The sequence below is a fragment of the Dermacentor albipictus genome, chromosome 3 (assembly GCF_038994185.2).
Source record: "Dermacentor albipictus isolate Rhodes 1998 colony chromosome 3, USDA_Dalb.pri_finalv2, whole genome shotgun sequence".
NCBI lineage: Eukaryota > Metazoa > Arthropoda > Arachnida > Ixodida > Ixodidae > Dermacentor > Dermacentor albipictus.
This window is the reverse complement of record NC_091823.1, coordinates 192,519,439-192,544,171: the sequence shown is the minus strand read 5'-3', so window position 1 is coordinate 192,544,171 and position 24,733 is coordinate 192,519,439. Positions and strand designations below refer to the sequence as shown.

The 24,733-nt window shown below is 46.9% G+C and overlaps 1 protein-coding gene across 1 annotated transcript in view; it reads right to left on the bottom strand.

The window, feature by feature from the left end:
* Positions 1-24,733, bottom strand: part of LOC135908719 (uncharacterized) — a 212,176-nt gene that overhangs the window by 45,547 nt on the left and 141,896 nt on the right. Inside the window, exon 5 of the mRNA XM_070536551.1 lies at positions 21,720-21,883. Coding sequence (XP_070392652.1) covers positions 21,720-21,883 — 164 coding nt within the window. The remainder of the gene's footprint in view (positions 1-21,719; positions 21,884-24,733) is intronic.

Here is a 24,733-nt window from a genome sequence, read left to right as displayed (position 1 = left end):
GTGCACCGGGGTATGCGGGAAGGTGTAATGGTATCACGACTTAATTTTCACTGTAAAAAATCGTCCGAAGTTTTCACGGGAATTCGACCGTCAGTTTTGGCTGCCGACTTGTTCCCGTAAAAATTACGGATCTCAGTTACTCTTAGTCACGGGCCTTGCTTGTGAAATTCACACGTTTCCCGTAAAAATAACGCAGACCCGTAGTTTTTTTTACGGGTACCGTCAGTAAATATTACAGTTCCTCCTGAAAATCACTCGTCAGTTGTTTTACTTTGCTATTAAATACCACCGTTACGGCATCAATTCCGCCGGCGAAAATGAAGCTAGACGCTGTACAACTGCATCTTTAATTGAAATATTGAACATACTGTCCCTTAAAAACAATATATTTGCGCACTGTACTTTTAAACGCTTGTTTCACGCGGTCTCACTGTTCCGAATCTGAACGTTCTAGTCAGGGTAGTCGGGATGCGGAACTCTCCCCTTCCTGCAACAAGATATATCGCATCTACTGACTGAAGCTGAAATAGGCTGCAACGCAACTAAGCACCAATGCAGTGCAAATACCGCATCAGAAAAAATATGAAATATACTGAGACAGCTGCCAGTAATTTGCAGGTAATTAGGGGCACTATACTCCTGGCCACTATTTTGTAGCGATGCCTTATTCTTTGCTATTCTTATAATCCACCACAAATGGCTCTCTGATCCTATTGATAATGAGGGCACACTGTCGCTCTGACCACTGGCCGAGCAAGGAAAGGCCGAAGTACAGAATCAGAAATGGCATCGCTACAAAATATCAGCTCTGTCAACGGAACAAATACAAATAAAGTAAGCGAGGAGCTTAACTTATTGTAATGGCCAGCTCACTTTTTGAAACACCACTGATATAGAATGAAAACTTTACACTGGAAAACATCCAGTGATGTTTTATAATGAACAACAAATATTTCAAAACACTTTATTGCACTTCACGTAGCTTTAAAATAATTTCCTGTGTAGATGACTTGGTGAAAGGGAACCATTTCTGTAGTTCGCATTGCAAGGTTCTGGGCTGCTTGGTAGACGAAAAAGTATCCCTGCGTGTGGTCAACTAGTTCATGCTGTGGAGCAAAGTAAAAAGAATGACTCAGTGGGCTTCCAAATGCTATAAATAGGTGCTTACACACAATGTGAGTGCTCTTGAAAAGAGTGGTTTGCATTTTATGAAAGGTAGAATGACTTATAACATATTTTCAAAGTTAGCACAAAACAGAGAAGGCAGGTATATGGGCCAGACTTACCTAGACATTCCATGCACACTCCGTAATGCGCTGCACCAAGGCAAGAACTTTCTTGCTGACCGCCAGATTTCCTTGTTGCCCTTCCGTCCACGGTCTGGGTTTATGCCGAAAATGCCCTAAATGGCGCCCCCCCCCCCCCCCCCATTAAAGAGAAGGGAGGCATAATTGCAATAACGCCTATATATAACGGCAGCAAAGCAATGATTCAGATAATCTGGAATATTTTTAATGCCACAGCTCACGCTGATTTCAAGCATGACATACAAATAATACAATTCTTTTGTTTTAGAGAACACCAGCCTACGAAAGGATTCATAGTTGGACAAGTTGTTTTATGAGAAAGTTGAATAGGAAACAGCGCAAAAAAAATCTAGTAACCAACAAAGCCTGCTGTGTACTTCTCGTCTTGTCCCCGATTTTCGTGCACCGTTTCGCCACGTAACACCCAGGAGATGTGACTTTTGACTTCTATGATACAGGTGCATCTGGTGTAAGGTGCACGTGGGACGTCTGACTGACTTTCATCATAGAAAAAAGCCACAGATGGGTTTTGCGTTGCTGAAATCTCTACAGTGCTTTTATTCTTTAAAGTGAACACATTTTACCTATGGATATTTTAGACATGCTTATTACCTTGGGGGCTTGCAAACTGAATATAAATCTCGCTGCTATTAGCCCCGAGAATTAGGAGTGCCGCCCTCTCGCGAGTGACGTCACGGCCAGGATGCCGCTCGCTCCGGCTCGCTCGGCTGCCGCGGGCACTCGTTCCGTTTGTGTATGCTTGGGGTATGGGTGGCTCGAGCCGTACGTATTGAAGAATACGTCGGCTTCTTTCAGCTGCCATACCTTAACCACAGTTTCTTCTTCAAAAGCGTGTGAGTCGAGAAACTTTGCGGCTTGGATATCGCAAGCTAAGTAGCGTTAAAGGGGTCTACTTGGTTTTGCAATGCATATATGCGCCGTGTCTATCGGTAAATTTTGACTAAAAAAAGAATATCTGCAAATTCAACGCGCGAAGTTGTGTATGATGCTTCGCTAAACATTTAACATTCCTTTAGTATTTATTTATGACAGGCATTGCATTTTACATGGAAGAAAAATTTGGTAATTGGCGTCAACATGTTATCTGATTTTAGAAAGACACTGCCCAGCGAAGCTTTCATCATGATTCCTATTACTCTGGTGTGTTGTTCTATTCAAATATGGCCATTCATTAATGCGTAAAAAAATAGTTAGGCGCGCATTCCTTATGAAAAAGTTTGCTGCTACTTTCATCCCCCTCTGAAACAGGCCTCCAAAAAACGAATTGCTCATGGCTGCTAACACGATGGCGCGTCATGTAGAGTATTTACATAGTTAATTCACAAATGCCATAGCAGCCATCACCTGAGAGCAAATTTTCGTTGTTAAGATCGAGAGCCAATCTATTGCAAGCGATGAAATGTTTCATTGTGGCCCTCTGTAGCCTTTACCGACAATATGACACACCCATCACGCAACGGTAGCAATCGACTGTCCGTATGGCGAGGCACGCTAAGTTCGCGAAACCCATCAGTTCACTACAACTTCGAATTAAAACCATAAAGCATGTTTTTTACAGCGCCAACTGGAATGGCTAAAGTATTCTCGAGCTACTACACCGCAGCTTAGATTTCCTGTATACAAAAGGAAAATTCAAGCACCTTCTGTCTCACCATGTCTCGATCTAGCGTTATTCAATTATACAAACGGATAACTATTCGCTTCGTCGGTACATAAAAGAGAACCTTGCAGGCAAATTAAGTTTGCTCCAATCCAATCGCAAACATTCGTAAAGAAAGCACCACAAGCCTTGCACATACTTTCACTTGATTTCTGACCCTCCACCGGGGGAATTTCGATATCTTCAATATGTCCCATACTACTAATCATTGACGCTTCTACTTCTTTCTGGCTGCAGCTATGCGGTCCAGCAGGCATACTTCACTAAAAAAATTGGGCCGAGCAGCCTGTGTCAGTTCGCCAAACAGATTCGTCATGTATATTCCTCAAGCAGCAAGCACCAGTAAATTTCTCAAGTGAGTTTGATTTGATTTATTAATTTCCATTTACACACACACATGTACAGAGGAGTGGTAAGTGGAGGTGGATGAGGGAAAAAAGTCGCACAGACGCCGCTTGAGGTAACCTCACCCCCTTAGGTACAATATGGCTGCATGGGGTAACACATCAAGCGCCATATAAATTACATTTAAATAGTGGCCATAAAACATTGCAGTGATACAATATATGAAAGAACAGTGAAATGTTTCCACAATAACAATGCAAAACACACTGCGGCATTGAAATAAATAAATGATATACACTTGGTAATATAGACAAAAAAAAGAGGAACATAACTTACGTTATTAATCATTAACAAACGCGCCCTAAAGAGGTGAGTTGAACGTGTAACACGGAAAAGGAAATATATATTGGAACATTGCTATTTGTACTCTGCAAATAGCTATAAGCCTTCATTAACTTTACTTCAAATTTCCGCCACTTAAAAAAAATAAACACGTGAAGAACCGCCTAATGTTGACAGGCAGTTAAAGAAGCAAGTGAGGCGTGTAGAATCTAAGCTCCAGTATTAGTTAGGTCCCCGTGCTACTGCCGAGCGTTTCTGTGAGGAAATGTAAAAATTCGATATTATACCATGAACTACTCGTCGTGAGCAAACCTATTTTAGCGGAATAAAATCAACGTAACTGCTGTAGAAGTCATATATAGCCAGCTTTGTGACATACTTGTTGCACCGCGGCAGGTATGGTATCATAACTGGATTCCTATAGGCTATGCTTTTGCGATGGTCTATCCGCGCATGAAAAACCCACAATGGGCTGGTCTGCGTCGCTTCGGCTGGCACTGTAGCGCTGCCTTCGAGAGCTGCATTGTTGTCTAAGAATTAGCTCTTTGAATAAATGTTCGCAAAGGAAGACGTCGTAAAAATATACTTGAGACGACCACCATAAGTATACAAGCAGAGAGAACGAGAGCGAACAAATGAAAACACCGCAGAAAGCGCCCGGACAACGCCCGAACTGTAGCAGACAGGCGCGAGTCCGTGCCCTGACGTCACGCGAGCGGCGCTCGCAGTTCGTTCTCGGGGCTAATAAATATGGGAGCAACTTGACCTTCCAATTAACCCCAATAATTGATGGTAGCTCGCAGCAGGAACCGGAACGCATTACTTTTATGTAATTTGAAACTTAGGCCTCAACATTTTTCAGCTTTACAGATGTGTACTATGAAGCTGCAAAAAGTGGGCTAAGCTTCAAATCGTCCAGTGTTATTTTTGATTACACAGAAGCAATGTCTGCTGGTTCCTGCAGCCAACTACCGTCAATTTCTTTTATCAAGCTAGGACACTGAATTTACAATATCCACAGCACTGTTAAAGGTGCTTGTATACAGTTTCGTTCTTTTAAGGCCAGTATAATATATGCTATTAATGCGCATGATGCAAAGAAAATACAAGCATAAACAGAAAATAAAATATACCTTTGTGTGAATTCAAGTGTGCATGACGCCTTCTCTGCATAACAAATGTGGAAGCAGAAGTAAGCCGCAAACAGCGTGCAGGGGCGCTATAACGTAAAACTATTCCAAACTTTTCTATTCCAATTCTGCTATCAGCCCTCCACGATTGGTCAAAAACTTTTTTCGACCGCCCCCACTTCACCTCTCTTTCATGCGACGTCACGAAAACCGCGATACCTCCCCATCTGATATGACGTGTACACACTGATTATGCATGATTTGACAGAAAAAAGAAAAACAGTTATTTCTGATTCGACCCCTTTCCGCCATTAGCCCTCGGCTATTGGTAAAAAGTTTTCGGGCTGCACCCACTTCCCCTGCTTGTCACGCGACGTCACAAACCCGCAAGAACTCACCGCGTCAAAGTGACGTGTGCGCGATAAAGATGCATTAATATGCCGAACAAAACTGAATTTTCTTCGGAATAGCCGCATGCTGCCCCGTTCCAAAAGGAATGGAAGACGGTTGCCGCCTATCGCTCAGACGCTGGCTACTCGCACCTGCCGGGGAACATGGGTGTATTTGCGTATAATAAAACTTCTTGCGTGGCCGTGTAACGTTTTCGAGCACATTCGGCATGTTTACCCCCTCATTTTGCCAACTCTTCTTTGCTGAGGGTCCGTTTTAGCGCCATTCTTGAGCTTCCGTGAAGAAGAAGAAGAAGAGCCGAGCGGCGCAGACGTGCTTCGCATGGGCTCTGTCGACTTTCATTATTCTCTTAAGAAATTCACATCGGAGGACCGAAGTCTTTGTCTGACGACCTTCGTGAAGTCATCCGGAACCCCCTTGGGAAGTTTGAAGACAGTGAGTGCATATTATTTTGCGCTTTTGGACTTTGAAGTTCTCCGGGGTGGCGCTGCCGTGTTAAGCCTGACGCCGCCGTACGTAGCAGCGCGGAGGTAGGCGAGGCGCTCCGCCGCCTTTGCCGCCGCTCGCTCGCTACGATTACTCGGCACTCACTATGGCGCACATTGCTGGATCCCAGCCGGCCACTTCTATTTCTACCAGAGGATGTGGAGGTGGAGTTGTTGCTACAGCCCCACCTGCCCCCGGTGCTATTGTTCAAGCTGCCGCCGGGCCTTCGTCGCCAGAAACTACAGCCATGGACTTCCAAGACAATTCGGAAGATCGCCACGACGACCCTGCTACTATGGAAGAGGACATTTCGCAAGGGACGCCATCGGAATGTCCTTATTCCAACTGGTCATTACACCTCAAGCGAAGAACGAAGAAGAAGCTCGCCAGAGGCGAGCAAGTGTGCGTGGCAGGCAGGGTGATCTCTCCGCTATCACCCTCCTCTGCCACTGCGTTATCATCATCATCCTACGCAGCTGCAGGCGCTGGGGCATCAAAGAAGCCTTCTTTTAAGAAGAGGCGACGACTCCCCCCACTGCCACGTAGCGACTTCAAAATCATCATTCGACCCAAGAAAGGCCTTCAGGTGAAGAGTTTCAGCAACCACCAAATATCAAAAGCCGTCTCGGCCGCCTGCGGAGGGAAAGTTGACGATTCGCATTTCATCGTGCGCTTGAGACCCGGTTCCAACATAATTATTGTTAGTACCCCAGATCAGGAGGTCGCGGATATTGCGCGCAAGATCACGCGGATTGTGCTGGGCGGCAACGTTTACGAGGTCAACTCTTACGTTGCGGCACCGGACGGAGTGGCCCGGGGCGTCATTCATGGAATCGACCCGGATACCCCGCCTGAGGAGCTTATGACTCACCTAAGGGTTAGGACCCAAGGCGTGGAAATCGTGCAGGCCCGCATGCTGGGAAAGACCAAGACAGCCTTGATCACGTTCAGCTCTGACGTAGTTCCACGATACGTCTACTACTACGGAGGGCCACCTACAAGCCCACAAAACACCTACAAGTCCACACCTACAAGCCCACAAAACAAATCTGCTATGTGTGCCAGCGCATGGGACACCGATCGGACGTTTGTCCTACCCCGAACATCAAAATCTGTCTCACTTGCGGGACGCACGACCCGACGGACGACCACGAGTGCTCGCTCAAGTGCGCCGTCTGCGGCGAAGCCCACGCCACGGGGTCTCGCGAGTGCAAGCAAAAGCTAAAAAACAAGAGCACTGCCACCAAGAAGCATCCTCCACCCGGAAGGAAGACGACGACAATGATGGAGGAAGGCCAAGGCGAAGCCGCCTACGATGGTTCAGCTCGGAATCCTCGGCGAGCCGCTCGAGGTCCCGGGCCCAGTCCAGGTCAATGTCCCGGTCCCGGTCCCGATCCCGGTCCCAGTCCAGGTCTAGGTCCCGTTTCCGCTCGGAGTGGCCCAGGCTAGGAGAGAAGCAAGGGCAGCGGCAGCCTTCCACCTCGACATCCACGTCTAAACAGAAGAACCAATCGGGCAAGAAGAACCAAGCCAACAACAACAAGGTGAGCCGGAATCAGTCTAGTACCTCCTCCGCTCAAGATACCAGTGAAAATAGTAAATGCTCCCCAGAATGTACGCGCATCAGGGAAGAAAATAAAAAACTCAAGTCTCAGGTTCACGACCTAAACCAACGCATGCAACGCTTAGAAGCGTTGTTAAGCAAAACCAGCAACAACACACAGGCAGGGTCGCAAAGCGGAACGATAGGCCACGAGCCCGCCATCTCCATTCCTCCCCCGTCAAAAACCACCACGCCCTCATCGCTCCCCGGTGCGGCCTCGGCAGCGGCAGTCCAGTCAAGTGTAGTCACCCTCGAAGGTATTTATGCTACGATACAACAGATGCTTTACCAGATGGGCGAATTAAACAATAAAGTCAAGGAGAACACACTAAGCCATGAAGACCTTGAAAGAAGAATACGCAAGGTTGAGTTTGGCTCGCGCAAGCGGGTCGACGACGAGATCAGCAACCCACGCATCAAGGCGTACAGGCGCATAAATAACACAAGTGACGTCAGGGACGCCGGCAACTGCGACGGTGATGGCATGAACGTCAGCAATGGCTAACACCACACGCAGCGCGCCCGAACACCTCGAGATCTGGCAGTGGAATTGTCGCTCTTTCAACAAGAAGGCAAGTTCACTCCAACTCTTCATCCAAAATCACCTATACCCCCCGACGTCATCTGCCTTCAGGAGGTCGGGAACCAGCCGATCAGGCTGCGGGGTTACTACGTAATTAAACACGCGGGATCACCGAAAGTCGCGGTTTTAGTTCACAAAACGGTGACGGCCGTGGGACAACATTATCAACATCATGACATTAATCACGTGCTAGTGGAAGTCCTCCCGCAGAAGAGGGGTAGACGAAGCACTTTCATCCTGAATTTGTACAGTCCGCCGAGGGCTCAGAAAGACGACTTCCGCAACATCATTTACGACAGCGTGAGAGCCGCTGGCTGCAACCAGCTGGTAGTTGTGGGAGACATGAACACTAGACACACGACTTGGGGCTACCAACAAGACACGCAAAAGGGAAGGTCGCTCCTCGATGCGGTTGACCAAATGGGCCTCGAATTGATAACCAACCTCCTCCAACCAACCCGACTAGGCAACAGTGTAAGTCGAGACACGTTTCCGGACCTGTCATTTGTCAAAAACGTAAGGGAATACTCATGGGCGCACCTGGGCGAAACATTGGGCAGCGATCACTATATCCTCAGCATATCGGTATCCACGCCGAAACTCAAGAGAACAATTGGCGAAATTAGGCTAACGGACTGGGAGGCATTCAGGCAGTACCCCCCGCCCGAAAACGGTATAACAGACATAGCGGAATGGATGCAGCACCTCCGGGACGCCCACATCCAAACCACTAAAACCATCCAGCGCACGGTCGAGACGCCCGAAGTCGACCGCCGGCTCTTACACCTGTGGGAAGCCCGTGAGGGCCTCCTCAAACGGTGGAAGCGACAGCGGTTCAACCGGAAGCTACGTCTTCGCATCGAGAGAATAACAGACGAGGCCAGAAATTACGCAAACGAGCTGACGCAGCAAAATTGGGTTCAGTTTTGCACCTCGCTCAAGGGTACCCTGAGTACGGCGCAGACGTGGGCCATCCTACGCTGCCTATCGAGCCCGACAAGGCGAAATCGACAACCAGTCGGACGCTTCTAGAAATCGCTCACAAGTTCCCCGGAAACGACCAGGATTTGATTGACACCCTAAAAACCAGATACCTGGGTAGCGACCCCATACAACCCTGCCTCCTAAAATATGAAGGAGAACCAAGACCAGAACTGGACGCTCCCATCACGGAGGAAGAGGTGTATGCCGCGGCACGAGCCTCACAGCGCAACACAGCTCCCGGAGTTGACAAAATCACCAATGCCATGATTAGAAACCTGAGCCCGATGCACATCCAGGACTTGACCGAATACCTCAACGAGGAACTCTGGAGCAAGGGCCACGTACCAAACGAGTGGAAACACGCGGAAATCGTGACCATTCCCAAACCCGGCAAGAAGCCCGCGATCGACGCCCTGCGTCCCATCTCGCTGACTTCGTGCCTCGGCAAGCTGTACGAGAGGGTCATAGAAAGCCGCCTCCAACATTACATAGAGGACGGTGACCTCTTCCCGCACACCATGCTTGGCTTCAGGCCGGGACTTTCTGCTCAAGATGCATTCCTAATCCTAAGGGAAGAAGTTCTCAAGGGCATACCGAAGGGAGGAGAACACCTCCTGCTCGCACTCGACCTAAAAGGGGCCTTCGATAACATCTCCCACGAGGCCATTCTCAAGGGACTGAACGACATCAGTTGCGGGGAGCGCATCTTTAATTACGTTAAATCGTTCCTGACGGGCCGGACGGCAACCATCGGAATTGGCAAGACTCGATCGGATACGATCGACGTGCCGAACAAAGCAACACCGCAGGGGGCGATAATCTCCCCGATTCTCTTCAATGTCGCGATGCTAGCGCTGACCAAAGAGCTGCAGAAGATCCCCGACCTAGGTTACGCCCTGTACGCAGACGACATCACGCTCTGGGCCACCAAGGGCTCGCTAGCACAAAAAGAGGCGACCCTTCAAGAGGCCGCGACGGCTGTGGAGAGATTTGCGGCAGCGAGCGGGATGCGTTGTGCGCCCGAAAAGTCTGAGGTGATCCGGGTGCACGGAGGAGGAATCTACAAGTCCCCCGGCCCTATCGACCTCTATCTTGAGGGCCAGAAGATAACGGAAGGCAATAAGATTAGGATTCTGGGTTTTTGGATCCAGAGTAACCTGAAAGCCTCCCACACCATCCAAACCCTAAGGTCTGCCACCAACCACATCTCGCGGATTATAAAACGAATTACAAGAAGCCGCAAGGGCATGCGAGAAGAGGACACGATTCGTCTCGTCCAGGCTTTGGTGATCAGCAGAATAACGTATAGCATGCCATATCACCATCACTCGCTAAACAATCGCGACCAAGAACAAGTCGATGCCATCATCAGAGGCGCGTACAAAACGGCTCTGGGTCTTCCTGTCACCACCTCAAACGAGAAGCTAGCGGCCCTCGGGATCCACAACACCTTCGCTGAGCTGTCGGACGCGGTTATGGCTTCGCAAAAGGCCAGACTACAGAACACGGCGGCGGGCAGAGCCATCCTCCACCGGACCGGAACGGCAACGGAGCTCCGTGCCCTCGATAGGCAACGATCACTCCCGCCTGAGGTCAGAGGCAAGATCAAGGCGAACCCGATACCGAAGCGCATGAGTCATGAACTCCATAAAGGACGACGCAAGGCTCGCGTCGACAGACAGCGCCGACAATTCCAGGGTGACCCGTACGTAACGTACGTGGACGTGGCGGCGTACCCTGTGGGGGGCCTCTTCGCGGTAGCCGCCGTGAACGGGAGAGACAACTCCTTGACTCTCGCGGCCTCCGTGAGGGCAGAGACCCCAGCTGCGGCTGAGACCATAGCCGCGGCGCTGGTAATAAAGCAAGAAGACAGGGTAGGCAGGGAAGTCCATGTCGTTACGGACTCGCAACAGGCCTGCCGTAACTTTACGAACGGACGGACACCGCTGCTGGCGGCTCAGATTCTAGGCCCGAGGCTGCACGAATACCATCAAATCACGTGGACGCCGGGGCACGCGGGTCTGGAGGGGAACGAAAGGGCGAACGCCCTAGCTCGAGCGCTCATCAACCGAGCGGGGCAAGACCAATCGCCTCATCAATCCCCACCCTTTACCTTCATGCCCCTGCCATCCAATTATTGCGACCGACTGGAGATCCAGCGACTCAACCGCAGGATTTATCCCCCGCCTCACAAAAAGCTCAGCACTGAAGATGCCGTAGCTCTCCGACTTATACAGACCAACACATTTCCAAACCTACACAGATACAGTAAAATGTTCCCACATACATATCGCGGCATCTGCCCCTGGTGCGGCAACACACGCCCTACACTCTTTCATATCTCGTGGGGGTGCGAGGGCAAACCTCAACACTTAAAGACGCCTAGCACGTCATTTGAGCGGTGGGAGGTACAGCTGACCGGCGATACCCTGGCGGGACAAGAAGCTCTCGTCCAGCAAGTACGTCGAGCAGCCACGGCCAGTGGAGTCCTGGAATGAGGACCCCACCCACTCGACCTCAAGAGCAACCACCTCGATGGTCCGAATAAATGTTTTTTTTTCTCTCTCTCTCTCTTGAGCTTCCGTTGCATGCCGCTGCGATTTTCGACCAGCCACCGCAAGCTAAGTAAGAGAAAGCCGACCAATCGTAGACGCCGGCACCACCCACTTCATGCGGTTATCGACTTTCAGTGCAGTGGCTCGGCCCCATCGAATCCCTCTCCACTTGAGCGTTCTCCTCGCCCCTTCTCAGCCAATTAGATACGACAAGCCGATCAGTGTAGGCAATGTTATTCGTTTTTCAAGCAAACAAAAGTGACTTCCTATGAACGAGGAGGGTGTTTGATTGGTCTGTCAGACAACCTTGCGGGTGACCGCCCGGTGCTTGCGTTGGTGGTTACGCAAATTTGACGTCAGGAGATTGGAATAGAAACATATTGAAATAGCTTTACGTTATAGGGCCCCAGAATGCTTGCTTGAACATCTTTTCTGCTGCCACAACATGGCCATCAACAAGCAATAGGTACTCTTCAGGCATCCAGATGTCATCACCTAAAGAAAATAAAAAGAGTACTTGTCACTTTTACATAGGGCTGACTGCTGCATCAACTGTTCTTTACCAGTCGTATGCAAAGTATATGCATTCCAAAAGTTACGTTCTAGGGCACTTTCTAATTTTCACTGAGTGTTGTGTGCCTCTTGTTCCTAAGCCAGCAGGTCTTTAGCTTTCTTTCAACCACAAAATAGTGTTGCAGGAAAGAAACTATAAATGGCTTTTGAAAACTATTTTGGGCAAAGTTATCACGAGTATTTAAATAAAGAGAAATGAAACTACAGGCATCCTCGAACAAAAAGAGCGTGTACCATGTGCATACTCATTCAAAGACATAAATTTGCGACAAATTTGACCCGATTTTTTTAATACTTGACTATGACTCATTTGCATACAGTTAGCGGTTTACAAGCCATTGCTATACAGTTACTTGTGAAGACTGCTGGCACATAAAAATGCAGATACTAGCTCTCTGGCAGCATACTGAATAACAGAAAGCAACCAGAAAATGAACTGAATATTAAGCATATGCCCATGTAGTTGGCACCCTGCGTAACCCATGGAACTGCTATATAAAATATGTGGAAGAACGTTAAAACTGCAATTCAGGAACAAAAATTTTGCATATTGCAAAAGCAACAGGCTCAGTGATCAAATGTATGCTCTTTCACTTGTTTTCAGTCAACTTAACTATATAGCCTGCTCATACTTGCTTACATGGTGAACACGAAGATCACAGTTTAAAGGGAATAATAAAACATATTGGCTCCATTTTGTTGCTGAACTGTCCTGAGAAAACCGAGTACTAAATATTAATTTTTGCTGTTGAGTAGCAAGCTCTGTCGTTAACATAATGAGACACTAACATACTGGCAGCACAGGATATTCACAGGAAGTCATTAGTTATATTTTTCATCACAGGTTTCACGGCTTATGTGGAAATTATAGAAATCGTTCCAGTGAATGTTTATTGCGTAAATATTTGTAAAATTCAAGAGAGAGAGCATGCGGTTTAAAACACTTGCCCTGAACTATCGGCTTCGAGTGTACCAACATTCCATATTGGCTTGTAGACCCTTGTATATGGAGGTCTCAGTTGTAGAACCATATGCAGTGCTGATGTACTTGGCACCAACATTTCCAGGCAAATATTTCGAACTAGGTGCTTGTGTTAGATATTTTCAAAAATGCGCCAGTCTAAAACAATAACTAGCCCTAATTCTCCGATCACTATACTTGGTGTAAAACAGAGAACAAAAGTTACATATTTTAGTTTATTACACCTTCTTAGCGTTCATGTCGCATTATATTGACGTCTTTTCTCAATAACTAGACTGTGAACACCAAATTTTATTGGTCTGCCGTTCCGTAAATAAAAGAGGCCTGTACAACGGTGCAATCATCACTACTGCCTGATTTCTGTGGCATGGCAGTGTAATTTGACAGCCCATAACTGCAAGTGCCTCGTGTAATTCCTTAAGGTAAATCATCAAAACTCTCTGGGCTATACGGCTGCTACATTACAACTTGTTTATCGAATAAAAATTGAGGCTTTTTGGCACCATTTATCGTCAACGAAATGCCAAATATACGTTGAATGCACGTACCTGCGGCGATTATGCAGGGCGAAAGCGGTGTGTCCTCAAATCAAATCAACCTGTCTTACACTGAGACATGGCTGCAAATGCGTCGCACACAGTCCGTGGCATGCGAGCACACCAAAGAGAGAACGTCCAGAGTTCCTGCGGTGACGGGCGGAGAAGAGAAACATAGTTGAGGAAGCCCCAACGTGAACCACCTCGACTTCCTCAATGGCGCTGCAACCCCCGCTTCCGCCGCCGCGCCGCGATCTGCGAACAAGGCTACAACGCTCACAACAAACAAAGGCGGCAGCAGGCTCACGAAAACGTGAAAAAGTGACGAAGAGCACTGCATCACGTGTAGTGCTCAGACTGGATAGCGAACAAATCGCAACAGCACTACCACGTGCGCAAGGCAATGAATGTGCCAAACCCGTTTAAATCAAAAGCGGGAGAAAGCAAACATGGCGAAGCCGAAGAGTGGTGCGGAAGCGTTCCGCAGGCGACACCGCAGACTTGGCAAGCTCAACCGCAGCTCAACACTTAAACAAGATCGCATACGCTTCGCAAAACACCATTGAGCCGCGCATAATGACTCGACCTACCTGCACTTGCAAGGCGACGAACCCTTCTTCTTTGTGTGCACTTGTACGATTTCCACTTAACTCCAAAGCCGCGGCGCCGGGACGGCCGAAGTTGCTGTAGCGTGCGTCTTTCCTTCTACAGCGCGCGCTAATGCCTTAGCGCATGCGCGTTTCCTGCGCCGCGAACGGCCGGCGCGCGAATGAGCATCCGCGCAGCTCGTCCTTCTTCGTTAAGCTCCTCTCTCTTCGTCCCTCTCCAGGCTCTCGAAGCTTTTTAACAGTGGTGGCGCTGCTTTCTAATTTACGGTATAGATTTGCCATATTTTACGGCATATATGCCGTAAAAAAAACGCACTTTTTTACAGTGTGTATATTACCGGTACAATGGTCAGCGGTCTATACGACTGAATTCTAGTTTTTTCGCCCCTTCATTTAAAAATCAAATTATTTCTACTTTGTCGCCGACTGTCTGGTTTTCGTCCATGTTTTAATTCTTTTTCACTGCTTTCACCAGAGCTTCTTTACTTTTCAGTCCTGGTTCATTAATGAGCCTAAATAGCGGCGATGAAGCTCGCCGTCCACCATCGCTCACCAGTCACCGGCGGGAGGGCACTGACGGGAGGGGGTTGCGGTTAAGCTGCACGACGTGGCACGCGGGTATACATGTCTTGAAAGCTATCTGTGATGTGGACGAAGTGCACAGTCGCGCGGGCCTCATTTGCGAAGCTATCTGGTATGTGTAAGGTCCCACCGGAAGAAGATTAGCACAAGTGACTCGTGAGCGAAGCGGTAATATCGAGACACGTGGCGCTGTTGTTCTCGAGGGTTCCGACAGCGAGACTGATAAGCACATTACACGAGTAGTGACAAAGTATCACCTAAATTAAAAGCAGCGCAAAATTCCGTTCCGCAAGAAGTGGAAACTAGCTTTATTTGCGCTAGTTTAGATGTAATTTATATCCTTGAATGTCCGTTCTTTAAGTAACAATACATTGATGAAAGCGGACAATCAATGAACATCAGGCCAAAAGGACATCGAATGGACACAGCTAAAAGGCTTCCCAAGCCTGTCGCCAAGCATTTCAACCAACCAGCTCATAGCGTTGCTGAAACTAAACTATGCATCCTACAATCAAATTTTCGTTGTGCGCGAGACAGAAAGTACAAAGAATAATACCTCATCCATAACTTCAGCACATTGCAACCAATAGGCGTTTCAACGTTTCAAATGGAGCTTTAGAGTCTATTCGCTATGTGAAATTTCAAATATTAGGCAACCACACTGTTATTTTACATTAGCGGTCTTAGTTCCTTTTCTTACGGCGCTGTCAATAATATTGCAATCTCCCCACATCCCTTTACTTACATTCATTCCTTTCGTTATTTTATTATATATTTATTCATTCGTTATTTTCACGAGCGGCACTTTCTGCCGTTACACTTGTTCTATCTCTAAGAGAGACCATAGTTCACTTACCTCCAGTGGAGCAGATAGTCCTCCCGTGTTCTAGGCCCCTTCCACGGAAAGAAAAACTTACAGTGGCACATCAACTGCCTGATACAAAGTGCTACCTCACATTCCTCCACAGACGTTCAGTTGAAACTCATCTTTCTTTTCGCTTCAAAACCAGGGCTGCTGACGCCCTGTCGTACGTTACCTCGCCCACTCGCCTTACCCTCTCTCACCTTTCAAAGAATCGTTCCTATATATATATATATATATACTGTGAGGAAAGCATATGTCGTCTTGAGAGAGACAAGTCCACTCGCCGCAACGTTAGCTCCTGCTTGCATCTCGTTCACGTTTCGCTCATAGCCTGCTTCAGTTTTACAAGTATGCTACACATGCTTTTCATTCTAGCATTTTTGTACGCGTCTCTTTATTCTTTCTTCTCTTCCTCAATACTTCTCTACTTACCTCGTACCGCTACCTATGCTTGTAATGGATCTGGCCATATCAATCTCTTTCCTGCTTTTCTTTAAACCAATGCTCTAAAGTTATCTTGCCTATCTGGACTGCTTACCGGTTGGTCCTTCCGACCATTTTAACACCAAATTATTTTGGGTGGTCAACAATACCTACAGCTCTTACTGGGTGAATCTCTTTGCATTCCCTAAATATGTGTTGTGTGGTCTCCGGGTTTTTGCTGCGGCATACATATACCTAATCTAGTTGCGAATATTTGCTTGGGTATGTTTTTGTCCTTGGGCAACGTGGTCTTCTACCTCAAATAGCAAGGCATTGTCCTTTGTACTATCCTATATGTTTTCCTATCTAATTTCTTTCTTCTGATTCTTTTAAATCTCCATGATTTGTTGTTTCCATTTTTAGTATCCAATTCACTTTGTTTTTCTCACATTCATTCTTATGACTTCTGGTTGTTTATTGACACCTTCAATTGCCCTGTATTTGGCTGCCGACTTTCTTGACCTCTTCCTTCATTCTGTGTTCACGCTTTTCAGGTACAGATACTTGCGCACTTTAGCCGCCCATGTATTTTGATCGATGTTCCTGAGTCTTTCTGCACAAATAAGCTTGCTCAGCGTTTCTCTGACTTCAAACGAAGCCTAAGCGATATCACCCTGCAATGCCTCATTTGTGGTTTTGCCCTAGGCTCCCAAAGCCAGCTAGCCTACCGATCTTTGGTTAACTTCTAGCCCCGAAAATATATCCGGTTTTGAGCACAGAATGCCGTTAGCGAACGTTAGAGCTGGCACCATTAATCCATTGCAGATTCTACGCATCACCTTATATTTACCCGCCACATTGCTTATTGGTTTTGGTGTTGCGCTGCTAAGCACGAGATCCCAAAATCCATTCCCGGCCATGGCGACTGAGTTTCAGTGGAGGGAAAATGCTAAAACACCCGCGTACTTAGACTAAGGCGCAAGTTAAACAACCCCAGGTGGCTTTAAAAAATCCGGAAACCCAAATATGGCGTGCCTCATAATCAGATCGTGGTTCTGGCACCTAAATCCGATGAATTATGTAAAATCGCATTTATAGTTGCCACAGAGTGTTGTTTCATTATTGCTGCATTCCGCTTCCCCTTCATTTTCAGATGAATTTGATGGGTGCTTTATTAGATCTTTCTTTCGTTTATGTACATGCCGACGTATTGATATTGCTTGGTTATAGGTATGACTTGCTGTTGAATCAACACCACATACTTACTCATCTCTTCGTTACAGAACATAATTCCGGATTTCTCTGTGCTAAACTTAACACCTGCATTTGTCGCTGCGTTGCCACACATATTTGCAAGTGTGTGTAAATCTATTTCATTGTCCGCTAGTAGCTCTGTGTCATTTGCACACAACAGTCCGGGGACCTTCCGTTGCATGATTTGTTCTTTACGGACGTGCGATAAATTGAACAATAATTCACTGTTTTACAGTCGCCTTTGTAGGCCTTTAACATAAAGCGTGAACAACAATGGAGACACATGATACCCTGGTTGCATTACCAGGGTATCATTTCTTGTATCATTTATAGAATGTATAGAAGAAAGTCACAAGCCAAGATGGCAGAATAGCCACAACCACGAACGAGCTCTTACGATCGTCCTCTGGGTCGTCGTGCTGAGCTTCTTCTTCAGATTGCTGGAAGGCCCTGTAACTATATATCACCCTCAGAAGCTGCACGAAATCCTCATCAACATGCGATAACTCCCTGTTGACGTTGTCGTAGGCTCCATTAATGTGTAGAAATGCTATCCTTAGAGGACTTTTCCACGCTGCTGAAATCTCTATGTGCCGACTTTGTACAAATATATCCTCCAAGTGTCTGCCTGGTCCGAACCCATTCCCTAGTTCCCCCAGTGCATCTATTTTTCCCACCCATTTCGACAGTTGTAATTTAAGGCTTGCATTGCCATTCTATAAATCACCGATGTGACTGTAACTGACACGTACTAGCTTGTCGTATAGTTAGCCCTGTTGTCTTTGTAGATGAGCTTCATCTTGGTTTCACGCCATCCAACCGGAATTTCCTTCGTTTTAATCACTTGCTCAGCGGCATTAGCCATCAGCACTTGCTTTTTGGATCGAGCTTTTTGATTAGCTGTTTTAGGATTTCATCGGGCCTGCGCCAGTTATTCAGGATATTTTATTCCTCTTTTTAGAGTGCAGCTCTTAGGCGGCCGTTCCTTTGGTGTTCTCGTAACCGAGCAAACGAGCACAGCAAAAGGTGAAAGAGCGACCACAGGGTGCTTTTTCACCTTTTGCGCTACCAGAGTAGCGCAAACAACTCTCAGCATGTTGGCCTGCCCGCGCTGCGCAGGTCAACATTTGGCTGCGCAGAGCAGTGTACGCATGCGGCAGTCTGCTGCAACGAGTGCCGCAAAGCGGGCAGATCGAGCTCTCGCCCAACGGGGAGGCAAGCTATGTCCGCTTCTGGGTAAGAGACTTGCCCGTACGCGGGCAAGATCTGAATATAGCTGGATCCACTAAAATCGCATCTGGGGATTCGCGCGGCGCTCTCGGCGCGGTGGTGGCAGCGGGCGGAGTTGGCTTCTGCGCGCGCTCACGAGTCTGCTCGCGTGCGCCAACGGTGCACTCTTGAGATCGTCGCTTGCTTTTCCTCATCCCGTGCACTTGTTCGTCCGCAGTTCTCGACCAGCCTGTCTTGTGCCGACCTTTCTTCATCATCAGCCTGGTTACGCCCACTGCAGGGCAAAGGTGCAAAGGCCTCTCCCATATTTCTCCAACTACCCCGGTCGTGTAATAACTGTGGCCATGTCTTCCCTGAAAACTTCTTAATCTTATCGCCATGCCACCCTCTGCTATGCTTCCCTTCCCTTGGAATCTAGTCCGTAACCCTTAATGACCATCGGTTATCTTCCCTCCTCATTACATGTCCTACACTTGCCCATTTCTTTTTCTTGATTTCAACTAAGATGTCATTAACTAGCGTTTGTTCACTCACCCAATCTGATCTTATCCCTGAACATTACACCGAACATTCCTCTCCCGCGGTGGCTGTGGAGCCACTATAGATATCTTTCAGCATTTTTACATACGGCTCGTTGGGTCGTCCTCAATTTAAGTAGAACCCTTTTCGTAAGCCTCCAAGTTTCTGCCCCGTAGGTGAGTACTGGTAAGATACAGCTATTATACACTTTTCTCTTTAGGGATAATGACAACCTGCTGTTCATGATCTGCGAATGCCTGCCAAACACACCCCAGCCTATTCTTATTCTTCCTATTATTTCAGTCTCATGATCCGGATACGCGGTCACTACCTGCCCTAAGTAGATGTGTTCCTTTACCACTTCCAGTGCCTCGCTACCTATCATAAACGGCTGTTCTCTTCCGACTGTTAAACATTACTTTAGTTTCCTGCAGATTAATTCTTGGACCTACCCTTCGCCTTTGCCTCTCCAGGTCAGTGAGCATGTATTGCATTTCGTCCCCTGACTTACTCAGCAATGAAATATCATCAGCTAATCGCAAGTTACTAAGGTATTCTCCATAATTTCTTATCCCCAATTCTTCCCAATCCAGGTCTCTGAAAACCTCCTGTAAACAAGCTGTGAATAGCATTGGAGAGATCGTATATCTCTGCCTGACGCCTTTCTTTATTGGGACTTTGTTGCTTTCTTTATGGAAGGCTGCGGTGGCTGTGGAGCCACTATAGATATCTTTCAGCATTTTTACATACGGCTCGTCTGCACCCCTACATCACAACACTATAATTGGTTCCTTTTTGTTCTTCTTTTTGTTACACCGTTTTGTTCATTCACATTCCAACGCGTGCATACCGGCTGCGAAGACATATATCCTGTTTCTTGGCTGTTTCCTTACTATGCGGTCCACGCTTCCTCCTCACCGATGCTTGTGTGTATATACACGATGTTGACTAGTTGCCTTCTAGGAGGGCACCTGGATTCTCGTGTATGCAGTCGCGGGTGTGCCCTCAAATCCCTGGAGTACCCGTTGGGACCGGGTATACCGCAATCAACCATGGATAATGCGAATGCCCCCACATTCCCCCAGGCAAATCTGGCTAACACCCACGACGCGACCAAACTGCTTGTTTAGTACATGGTCATAGGCGACTTCACCTTTGCCATTATGTCTTAGCCGTACACGCATGATCACCGGATTCCAAAGATGGCTTGCTCAGTCAATACCTTTCATGCCCTGGAAAATCTGCGGATCACGCTGCTGGCATACGCACCTAGATTCGATCTTTTCCCTGTACAAGGGTCCACATATTTGAAAAAGCTTGGCAGCGTGATGCCCGGGCAAGCGCTATTTTAGGCACTAACAGCGCCTCAACAGCCGTTCGATTCATTTTTGGACGAGCTGCGTCAATGCTTCTGCCGTTTGTGTCGAACAATCTATCCTTGCCGAGGACTTCAAGCGTGCGTTATGAGGGCCCGTTCCCATAATGTTCGTGGCGCACAGCTCGTGCACTTCGCGTGCGCCAAAGCACTACGCGTCCTCAACGAGCGCAATTCACTTCCGACATGGGTTCTGAGCAGCAGTTGCAGGAATAAGGACGGCTTTTAAATATTTGCCGTTTCCATTGCAGGTTTGTATTTTTACGCTATTTTCTTGCTATTTCGCGCAACTATATCAATCTACTAGGGAGTGGTAAATTCAAACGAAGATTTTAGGGCCGAAAATTAAGCACTCATCAGGCAAATTGCTTACATGGAGCAATACAGCCGGTTAAATATAGTTGAAATAAAAGGCATTCCATGTACAAAGGGCGAGGATTGCGCTCTCATCTTGAAAATAATTACTGAAGTTGTTGAATGCCTCACTTCGTCATCAGACATTGACGGAGTTCACTGTGTCGCCAGCAAGACAGTTCTATGGTCATCATGGCTTATGTCCATTAAACTCATCATCATCATCATCATAATCAGGACCATCATTATCACCATCTTAAAAGCGCATGGCGTCAAAAAGATGGGCAAAAGGTGTGCTGTTTGGAATCTTTTCTAGCGCACCGATGAAAAGTCTAATTGCGTCACATAACAATTATACTTAATGACGTGTGTATTTCCTCCATGGAAGGCTGTTGGTGCTCCTTCCCTCTTAGAAATAGAATATCATAATGCTCCAGCCCAAAAACACTACTGAGCTGGCAATATTATTGAAGGCAAATGCGAACATGATTGATGAACGAAAGCGTTTATTTGGGCTTGTTGTTGAAACATCGACCTACATTCATCCGCCATGGTTGCTTAGTGCATTGGTGTCCTTGCTGCTGAGGTCGCGGGATCGAATGGCGGCCCAGCGGCCGCATTTCGATGGGACCAATTTGCAAAACCACGCGTGCCCTTAGATTCAGGTGCACGTTAAAGAACCCAAGCGGCGAAAATAATGCTGAGTCCCCACTACGGCGTGCTTCATAATCAGATCGTACTTCTCGAAAACAAAAGCCCTTAATTTAATTTTTAAATCGACCTACAAAACAAACACCGCAGAGGAGAAGACTGCGAGAATGCCGATGTTGTTTTTCTCCTATCATTGCTCTAATCGCAGTTTGCTCAATGATTCCTATATGAGGAAATTATGCATGTCCTACAGATTGTAAAGGTTACAAGGGTGCACGTGATCCCGCAGCCGGAATAGCCTGGCGAATATGCCGTCCACGTTCGCTTGAAAGCGACTCACCGAAAGACGAGCCCTGGGGCCCTGGAGTTGAGCAGCAGGCCAATCTCCTCGAAGGTGAGGAAGAAAAGCAGGTCGGCGCTGGGCAGCCGTCCCTCGCGCACCATGCGCTGGCCCAGCTGCTGGCACACAAGGCGCAGCTGGTGGATGGTGCGCAGCACAGCAGACTGCGCCGTCACACACATATATTTTTATTTTTTATTTTTATTTTCAAATACTGTTGGCCGTCTTGGCCGTAACAAGGTGGGTACAGCTGGTTTGCACATCGCGTAAAAAAATGTAAACACTTTACAAACGTAAATTGGACATGAAGCAATGAATGTTGGAAATACAATGCGAAACAAATAATGAAATACAATAACAATAGTTTCGCTAAGAAATACATGTTTCTAACATTGTGTCAGTGATATTGGAAGCAGCATGAAAGAAAGACTATTGTACGTATTTCTAGAATAGTGTGACAATGTTTGCACGGCACCACTAAGATTAAATTTCATAAAAGGTTTTTAACGTGTTCCTCAAAGATTTCAATGCTACTCGACTGCAAAACAGACAACGGCAAACTGTTCCATTCCTTAATCGTTCGCGGAAAAAATGAATAAGCGTACATGTCCAGATATGCTTTTGGAATTGAGAACATGCAATGATTGCTTGATCTGACGTTTCTAGCCTGCCTGGGAGCAAGATAGGACGTGGTTTCAATATTGAAGTGGCCTTTCGACAACAAAAAAAAAAAGAAATTTAAGTCTAGCTAACTTCCGCCGCTGAGCCAGTGGAGGCAAATCAAGCAACCGAAGCATTTCGGAAACAGAGTCAGTACGATAATACCGGGAAAGAATGAACCTCGCAGATTTTCTCTGTATCTTCTCAATGCGGTGTATAATTCCCGATTGAAACGGATCCCAAATGACACTGGCATACTCTAACGTTGGTCTAATGTAAGTTAAATATCCAAGTAGTTTGACGGGTGTCGTTGCTAGCTTTAATATTCGGTGAAGGAACCATAACTTTTTTTCTGCAGCTCCACAAATTCCGTCTATGTGTGATTTCCAACTTAAGTCTTTCGAAATTGTTAAACCTAGGTATTTTATCGTTTCACCTTCGGTAAGAATTGTTCAATTGTTCAATTGCAGTCGCAACGCGAAGCTACACAGGAAACGCCAACGAGTTTCTCGGCAAACAAGCTTCTAAGTTGAGCAAAAAGTTGATCCCTTTGAGTGCTCACGAGCCCATTTTTTTTGCGCAGCGCTGTTGAGTGTCAACTGGAATGGCGCCGCCTATTCGGGCCATAATGATTTCGAAACTGGAGCTCATCTCATGATTGCTAACCACTGCACAAGCCTGGAGTGTTAAACGACTTCAATGCAGCAAGAGCAACTAGTTGTCATGTCACCAGATAATTACATATTGATAGCCAAATGTTACCTAATTCTTCTTAATGAGTAAAACTGCTCGAGCACATAATGCCTCCAGATGAGATGAAGCCTCTGCATTAAGCAATATCCTCGGAGCGTGCATACATTATTTATAAAACTAAAATTCATCAAAGTGGAGCTTTGAGTCCATCTGCGAAATGAAGAGATATGTAGCAAATAATTATGATCATAGGGTACGAAAACAAATAAATGATAAAGAGGACACGGGACGTCCTCTATTTCGCAATTTTCATATTCGCATTCCTGCATGCTTGATTGTCAGTGTTGCCTTCCAACTTTCCGAATTCGCATTCTTTTTCGGGCTGTGAGAACACTTACTTTCAGCATTTTCTTGCGACAGGCATTTGGGCTCGCACGAGGCTCGGAGCATCCCACGTGATTCCTAACTTGTGTTTCTTTTTGGTATTTTTTCCGGCTGCTGTTCTCAGTGTAACAGTGTCTTGGAGAGCAGTGCGGCAACATGTCTTACGTAGACTAATGGTGACGTGAATTTTCACTTTATGTAGAGACTCTGGCAGCCCCTTCCAGAATGCGCTATGGAAGGCGTCTAAAGTACACCACTGGTTTGAGACTGTTGCTTGAGCAATTGACAATTGACAAGAACTTTATTGAAGTGTCCTGAGAAACATGATTCGGGGGAGTCCAAGGCTCGCCAATCAAGTTGGTGGCCCCGCCCGCAATGGGATCGGGAGGTGGTGACTCTCTGGAACGTCGCAGGCCCTCTGGACAGCCTGTAGTTGCTTGAGCAAGCGTTGTTACTTTGTAGGAGCAAGATACTTAAACCGGTAAGTGGAGGAGTGGCGACGCCTAAAACCCCTTAAACTTCGTAATGTAGTGACACTCTCCTCCTCCGCCTTCACTCGTCGTCCTTTCTCGCTTTCACGCTGCCTCCTCGACCGTGGCGCCGCCTATACTGCTTGAACGTCGCAACGGCGCCAACATGCGCTCCTTGCTACTCCGTAGGCGCTTCTCGAGCAAAAATGGCGCTGATGCATGGCGCGAGGGCCAATAGCGACGCGGCGTCGGCCTCGGCCAGGGCGCGCGAGGAGGAGGCGGCATTCTTCAAAGCGTGGCACTACTTTACGAAGTTGGGGGCTTTAGCGACGCCTGCTGACGGCTTCTGTATGTTTTCACTCGGCCAATGCCAATTCCCGTTATTAGCGCAAGTACATAGTCGAGCTCTTCCTCAAATATTGTGGTAGTGTTTAGGCCTAATAATAATAATAATAATAATAATAATAATAATAATAATCTTTATTTATACATGATTACAAGAAATACAGGGTACGCGGACCTGTCGAAGCCTCAATGGCTTGTGTGACTGGACGCGGCAGCGTCAGCAGTAGCGATGAGGTGAGAGTATATACAGGCATTACCTTACTGCCGAGAAAACATTGTGCAAAAAAATTTAATGCAGATTATTCCAACGAACAGTGAACATTTTTCGCGTTTATATGGAAACGCGGGTCAAGGCAACCACATTATGTCAAATAAAGAAACACCCATACTATGGACAAAGGTAAAACTTAAGTGGAAGATAATAATAATAATAATAATAATAATAATAATAATAATAATAAT